Source organism: Myotis brandtii, unplaced genomic scaffold (genome assembly GCF_000412655.1).
Source record: "Myotis brandtii unplaced genomic scaffold, ASM41265v1 scaffold49, whole genome shotgun sequence".
Lineage (NCBI taxonomy): Eukaryota > Metazoa > Chordata > Mammalia > Chiroptera > Vespertilionidae > Myotis > Myotis brandtii.
This window is the reverse complement of record NW_005368707.1, coordinates 6,951,576-6,959,414: the sequence shown is the minus strand read 5'-3', so window position 1 is coordinate 6,959,414 and position 7,839 is coordinate 6,951,576. Positions and strand designations below refer to the sequence as shown.

The following is a 7,839-nucleotide window of genomic DNA, read 5'->3' as shown; positions in this document are numbered from 1 at the left end:
CCCCGCTCCCACCCCCAGCAGCTTTCTGGTACCTGTAGCACCTCGGAGCGTGTGGGTTGTAAGATTCTGCCATGCACAGTGTGTTCTGTCCAGTAATGGAGTGTGGGTACCTAGAGCTCAGGCCCCAGTCCCAGCCCTGCCCTGACCAGCTGTGTGGCCTTGATGAAATCACTTCACCTCTCTGAGTGAATCGCCTCCTAAGAAATGTGTGGATGTGGGGCAAGAGGTGAGGCATGGGGATGGACTGGAGTACCAATTCCTTCTGCCAAAGTAAAGATTCCTGCAACTATGTAGGTAAAGGCACAAGTGTGGGGAAAACGTGGGATTTACCGAAGGAATCTGCACTGAGACCAATTCAAATAACTTGATTTTTCATCTGAGTGAAGTTAAATAATATAAACCTAATATAAATAACTAGTCTTTAATTAATTTACTTATTCTTGTAAGTTCCTTACTTTCAAAAAGGGTTTGAGATGGTTTCTCCAGCACCCTTATACTGTGGGATGGGGCAGGCAGTGATGGCTTTTCTGCTTCCATCATAACCCCACCTCCTCTTGCACATCCAAGCTGGTGGGGGCAACAGCACCTCAGCCTCCCCCTTTGATGTGAGGGGAACCACACCTCACCTCCTGGGAGGGATGAGCGTTCTGAGGGAGCAGTTCCTCCTGCACCAGACACAGCCTCCTGCTGCCATGGATGTTCTGGATGAAGCCCAGACAAAAGAAATGTCTTTTTTTAAAAAAAATATTTTTATTGATTTCAGAGAGGAAGGAAGAGGGAGAGAGATAGAAACATCAATGATGAGAGAGAATTATTGATTGGCTGCCTCCTGCACGCCCCCCACTGGGGATCGAGCCTGCAACCCGGGCATGTGCCCTTGATCAGATTCGAACCTGGGACCCTTCAGTCCTCAGGCTGACGCTCTATCCACCGAGCCAAACCAGCTAGGGCCAAAAGAAATGTCTTGAAACCAAGAGCACTTTAAATCATTTCCACATTTAATTTCCACAGCTCTCGCACCAAAGAGGTCAATGTGCAGATTTGAGGGCAGAAATGGATGAACTTGGAATCTAATTTATTTTAGATCTAAAACATAGAGGTTTTGTTTTTCGACTAAATTAGAGCAGGAGAGAACAGCTGCACCTGCTAATGAGGTGGAATGTGGTCGTTCAGGTGGGATTCCCTTTGGGCTCAAGGTAGTGTTGGTGAGCTTCATTGTTCAACTGCCAAGGAATGATCACCATCTTTATGTGTTCTCAGTGACAGTTTTCAGTGTTTACTGGGTGTATTTCTTCCAACCATAGAAGTGTACTTCCAATTTTGTCATGTGGAACTCGGATTCCTCATAAAAAGGTTTACAGCCAACTTTACTGGAATGCATTGCCTTACAAAATAAGGGATGCCTGCGGTTAGCGTTTCCATCAGGAAATTTGACTGATCATCCATATCCTGTACTAGTTATCTATTGCTGTATAACAAACAATCCCCAACCTAGCAGCTTGAACAAATTACCTCAATTTTTAGCAGCTTCAAACATTTGTTGTTTCACATTTGCTAGGGTCAGAAATCTAGGTCTAATGAGCTGGTAGCCTCCAGCTCAGGTTTCTCAGGCTGCAGTTATCTCAAAGCCTGACTGTGAGAAGATTTCTTTTCAAGCTCATTTACCTGGCTGTTGGCAAGCCTGAGGTCCTTGCTGTTGGTCAGGGACACCAGTGTCTCGCCATGAGTGGGCCTCTTCATAGACAGCTTACAGCATGGCAGCTGGCTTCTCTGAGTGGAGCAAAACTGAGAAATAGGCCAACCAGCCCAAGACGGAAGCCACAGTCTTGTTTGTAACCTATGTGGGAAGGGACATTCCACCACTTTTACCATATTCTCTTCATTAGCAGCAAATCACTAGACCAGCCCCACACAAGGGGAGGGAATTAGCACAGCTAGGGGCATGAGTATCGGGCTCATCTTAGATTTCTATCAGCAGCCATAATGCCTCTTAGTAGAGGGACAGAATCACTCTTACTTGCCTCTTTAACCCCAGTGCGTAGCATACATTCTGACCATGATAGGTGCTCTAAGATGTTGAATGGATTTGAAGGTATTAATTAATGTGAAATGAACTTTAAGTTGGATGACTCCCTCTTATAATTCATTTCTTTTTTAAAAAAATGTTTTTATTGATTTCAGAGAGAAGAAGGGAGAGAGAGGGCGGGGGATAGAAACATCAATGATGAGAAAGAATCATTGATTGGCTGCCTTCTGCACATCTCCTACCAGGGATTGAGCCCACAACCCAGGAATGTGCCCTGATCAGGAATCCAACTGTTACCTTCTGGTTCATAGGTCGAAACTCAACCATTGAGCCACACCGACTGGGCTATAATTCATTTCTGATCATTGAACTTCTAGTTTCTAAGTGGATATACAACTAATTTTATGACTGAAATTAAACTGCTTCATGTTTTGGGGTCTCAGTCTTCTCATTTGCACAAAGAGGCAGCTGGATGGGAAGACATCCTAGGACCTAGGACCTAGGTCCTTCAAGTTTGAAAGTCTATGTCAGGAGTACACCATTTCAGTGAAGCCCCCATCCTTAGCCCTCACAAACAAGCCTTCCAAACCAGATTATGTTTCTTAGGCAAAATAACGGGTGTTCCCCTAAATGCCCCTGTTCTTGGGGGCAATTCTCACCTCTTACCCTTCCACAGTGGAGAACAGGCAGAAGCTGCGGGCTGACGAGCTACGAAGAGAATATCACGAGGAACAACGGAACGAGTTTGAGAACTTTGTGGAGGAGCAAAATGATGGTAAGAGCTCTTCAGCCAGCGTTCCAGGGAAGTGGGGCTTTGCAGGAAAACCACAAGTTGTCTCTACTTCTCCCTACATTTATAGGAGAAAGGGAAACTCTACTTTCATGTTTATGAGAGTCTTTTTTTAAAAAATATATTTTATTGATTTTTTACAGAGAGGAAGGGAGAGAGATAGAGAGTCAGAAACATCGATGAGAGAGAAACATCGATCAGCTGCCTCCTGCACATCTCCTACTGGGGATGTGCCCGCAACCCAGGTACATGCCCTTGACCGGAATCGAATCTGGGACCCTTCAGTCCGCAGGCCGACGCTCTATCCACTGAGCCAAACCGGTTTCGGCAATGGGAGTCTTGAAAAGAAGGGAGAAAGTCATAAATGGACATAGAACCTGAGAAGGGACTGAAAAGGATAGTACCCCTCGGTCACCATGGGCGCAGGGACTGTGGGCTAACTGCATTTTCTCCTGCTTGGGGATCACTGTGGTGGCCCGTGTTGTTTGTATTGGTGAACTCAGTACTGGTAGAGTTGGATTGGGAGGATTTCAAACTCAGTTTTAAGTGTCTTGGACTCACATCAATGTAATGGCTTTAAGAACTACCCATCCTGGGAAACCAAGGCCTCCCTTTACTTAGTCACTATGATCAGCATCTGATCTGACGGGTGGAGGTAAACCAGGAAAACTCAGCAAGCACTGGTCACCGGTACCCTGCCTCTACCCTTCCCCACCTCCAACACCAACATCCACAGGTGACATGAAGGCTCCAAAACACGAATAACACTTGGCGTCGGCGTGCTTGTAGTATGCGGTTTGCTTGTGCCCTTGCCTCGCTGCTCTAGTGTCATCCCTGCTAAGCTGTCACCTGCGCCTCCGCGTCTCACTAGGCAATCAGCACCTCTCATGTCTGCTCTCAACCCTTGAGCAGACAGGGCTCCTGCTTCCCCAAGGAAACGCCGATTTCATCACGGCCTCAGTGAGGCAGCTGGGAGTGGGTGTGGGTGAGGGTAAAGGGAGGCTCTATCTTTGAACCACACAGCTTTCCACCGGGTTGCATTTGACCTTGGATCTACTGAGTACCCTCGAGTAAAGGTCCTTTGGTACATTTAATAGTGAGAGACCAGCAGGCCTGTGTGTGTGTGCGTGTGCGTGCGTGCGTGTGCGTGTGTGTGTGTGTGTGTGTGTGCGCGCGCGCGTGTGTGTGCTTTCTTTGGTCTTGAAAGACCAAATGATCCTGAGCAAGCTCCGGGCGGCATGTGAGCTTAGACACAGGCCCGATTCAGGTCACCTTTGTCAGAGAAGGCCAGCAGTTTCTGTTCTGAAGTTGTTATCTCCTGGCTTGTTTGCACTGGTGTGTTTGAGAGGTACCACCCTCCTAGGGCACCTCGTAATGAAGAGGATAGGATCACCAGATACCCGAGGGCTGCAGGCCAAGCCCCTTGCGCTGTGGCGGCACCTGGCTGAGCCTGCAGCAGGTGTCAGGCTCGGATCCTGGCAAACCAGACTTTCTGGGAACAACTCAGGCGTCATAACTCAGAGGCAAACACTTCTGTTTACCTTGGTGGACAGCTTGGGGAGAGGCATTTTAAAAATGAGAATGTGGCCTCCAAAATTCCTTCAGCGTTTTATATTCCCCCCCGCCCCCCCTCATAGCATTAATAACAGCATTTTATTTTGTGGCTTTTTAAATGTTCCAAGTCCAAATCCCTGGCACCTGGGTAGAAAAACTCACTGTTTTCCTTTTCATGATGAAATTAGGATGAGAGGTCAGGTGCCTTGGGGATGACGGGTCCTCCACCAAAGCCAGAGGAGACTAAGGTCAGGGACCTCAGGCCTTGCCACAGAGATGCAGACACTGCAGGGCAGGGCGCAGGCCTTCCGGGCGGCGGCGCGGTCGTTGCTGAGCACTTGCTCTGTCAGGCAGCGGGCGGAACCGCCCAGTCCTCATCACCAGCCTGAGGTCTTGCAATCTCCACTTTACAGTTTCAAACCTCATCCTGAGACAGGACACATGACTATCCAAGGGGCATTGCTGGTAAGGGGTCTGAACGAAGCCGGCAAACTCGTGTTGTTAAGTGAAGGATAATCAAATGTGTAAGGTCTGGAGATATTCGCTTCAAGGACTGCCGTGAGGATGGAGTGAGGAGGGCAAAGCAGAGGGGCCCGGAGAGGGTCTCCCAAGAGCGGCATGAAGGAGGCAAACAGGTGGAGCCAGCCCGGCCGGCCTGAGGGTACAAGTTCACTTTTCTCCCCTTCCCCTGCCTCTGCCTGGAGCACTGAGTCATGCGCAGTGGCCAGGCTGCTGGAAACCTGCACCCAGGCCTGCTCCCAGCTCTTCCCTGAGGCCCCCACGCCCACAGCTCTCCCCTCCTCCCCCAGGACTCTGGTTCCAGTTAGCTATCTTCATCTGACAAAGTCACCGGTTCTCAGAATAGTAGAGAGCAGTTGGATGTTCCTCCTCTCCCTGAGGTTCTTGCTTCATTAAAGCAAGTGCTGAGGCATTCCCTTGGGGAACCAGGAGGACTCCGATTTCCAAGGGAGGAACTGTAGGCAGTGGTCTGGAGGGAGGTTTCTGGATAAGAGCAACCTTCCAGAGGACCTGAAAATCCACCCCAAAGGCCTATCAACCTACCCAGGCCTCCGGACCTGGTTTGGGGAAAGTGGGCGGGAAAGTTTAGCGCCTCACTCAGCTCTGCCTTGGCTCCTGGTTGCAACTCTACTCAAAACTGCCAGTGTCACAGGCAGCAATAACAGGTCTGCCTCCGAAGCTCTAGGACAGTGGTTCTCAACCTTCTGGCCCTTTAAATACAGTTCCTCATGTTGTGACCCAACCATAAAATTATTTTCGTTGCTACTTCATAACTGCAATGTTGCTACTGTTATGAATCGTAATGTAAATATCTGATATGCAGGATGGTTTTAGGCGACCCCTGTGAAAGGGTCGTTCGACCGCCAAAGGGGTCGCGACCCACAGGTTGAGAACCGCTGCTCTAGGACAAACAGTGCTGAGCTCCCACTTCTAAGGCATAGTGGCAGCACATGTGGGCTTCCACCTTCAAAGCCAAAGCCAGGCAGGCCCTGCCAGCTCTAACCTTTGATGTCTGTCACCAGTGCACACAGGTGTTGGTTCATGGCACCACGCATGGGAGGTTTGGGTTGACAGCTCCAAGAGAGCTTGGTGGCTGCCTTCAGGTCAGAGTCCTCTCTATCCTAACATGATTTCATCTCTCCTCCCAGAACAAGAAGAGAGAAACCGGGAGGCTATTGAGCAGTGGCGCCAGTGGCATTATGATGGCCTGTACCCATCATATCTCTATAACCGCCACCACATCTGACCTCACCCTGATGAATCTAGAAGATGGAGCTTGAAATGCACGTACTCACCCAGGTGTTCCACTCCAGGTGTGGATCAACTCTTTCCCACAAAAAAGGCCCCTTCAAAGGGTCTCAATTTGGGGCCTGCTGTGGTAAACACAGGCCTTTCATTCTGACGGATTAAAATGCCCTGGCTTTCGCTTCTTTGCAAATGAATTCTGAGGTGAGCGAATGCCTGTGGGGCTGCCTAGCACCAAATCTACGGTTGCCCCTTGCTTAGCCATTGTTCCCAAAGTAGGAGTCCCATTCCATAGAACAATGAAAAGAATCACAGTAAAGAGAGATTACATGCTTGCTTACAGCTTACAAATAAAAATGCTGAGTCAACAATAAATTATCTTCTCTCTCTCTCTTTTTTTAATCCTCATGCTTAGAGAGAGGAAGGGAGAGAGAAACAATGGCGTGAGAAATATCAATTGGTTGTCTTCTGTACACGCCCAACCGAGGATTGAACCTGAGACCCAAGCACGTGCCCTGACCGGGAATTGAACCGGCAACCCTTCGGTGGATGACGCTCAACCAACTGAGCCCTCTGGCCAGGCATGAATTATCTTCTCAAATCCCAAACTGAGGGGCGTTAACCTACCACCCCTGAGTGACAGAGTTACTCACACTGACTTGGGTGTTTGAAAGCTTGAACTCAGGAGTTCTATTCACTATTTCCTCAGCATGGCTCAGCAGTCACATGAAGAACAATGCAAAAACAATTGTTTTTGTAAAACCACTGTCTGAGCCCAGGCTTCTCTGAAAAGAGTGTTAAGGTCCAACTGTGGTTTTTTTTTTAATTGCACCAATCAGAAGCCAGGGTTACAGCAAGGCCAGTTGTAACCCAAAGTAGAAAACAGATAGAATTGAGTTTTGGTATCATCTGCTTTTTCTTCATAGTGCCTTTCTTAGTTTGTTAGGGCTGCCATATCAAAGTACCATAAACTGGGTGGCTTAAAACGATACACATTTATTCTCTCACAGTTCTGGAGGCTAGAAATCTGAAATCAAGATGTTGACAGAGCCATACTTCCTCCCAGGCTCTAGAAAAGGGTCCTTCCTAGCCTCCTCCAGCTCCTGGTAACACAGGCTTCCCTGGCTCATGGCAGCATCCCTCCATTGTCACATGGCTTTCTTTTCTCCCCATGTCTTTGCATCACCTTCTCTCTTTCTGTGTTTCTCCTCTTCTTATCAGTCATATTGAATTAAGAGTCCATCCTACTAACCTCATCTTAATCTGATTACATCCGCAAGGACCCTATTTCCAAACGAGGTCACATTCACAGGTTCCAAAGGTTAGGACTCCAGCAAATATTTGGGGGAGGGGGTCACAATTCAGTGCTAGCAGCGGCCCCTTCCTTCTCTCCCAACCACTCTGCCTTCCTGCCCCAGACTCAGCATCAATCCCACTTCTATCCTTGCTCTCCACTCCCTTCAGGAATTCCACACTAAGATAAATGCCACACTAAGAACGCAGAATAACGTACACAGGCACCTCTGCAGAGTCCCAGCCCTAGGGAGAATAAAGAAGACCCTGGGTGGAAAATAGCATCCACTCTTGACCTCTCCCTGTCCCCACCCCTGGGACCCTCTTTCTCCATGCTGCAGTGGTTCTCAACCTCCTGGCCCTTTAAATACAGTTCCTCATGTTGTGACCCAACCATAAAATTATTTTCGTT

General features: G+C 48.5%; 1 protein-coding gene across 1 annotated transcript in view; it reads left to right on the top strand.

The window, feature by feature from the left end:
• Window positions 1-6,509, top strand: part of UCMA (upper zone of growth plate and cartilage matrix associated) — a 9,020-nt gene extending 2,511 nt beyond the window's left edge. The window contains exons 4-5 of the mRNA XM_005876583.2: window positions 2,703-2,801; window positions 6,038-6,509. Coding sequence (XP_005876645.1) covers window positions 2,703-2,801; window positions 6,038-6,135 — 197 coding nt within the window. The 3' untranslated portion in view covers window positions 6,136-6,509. The remainder of the gene's footprint in view (window positions 1-2,702; window positions 2,802-6,037) is intronic.
• The last annotated feature ends 1,330 nt before the right edge of the window (window positions 6,510-7,839 follow it).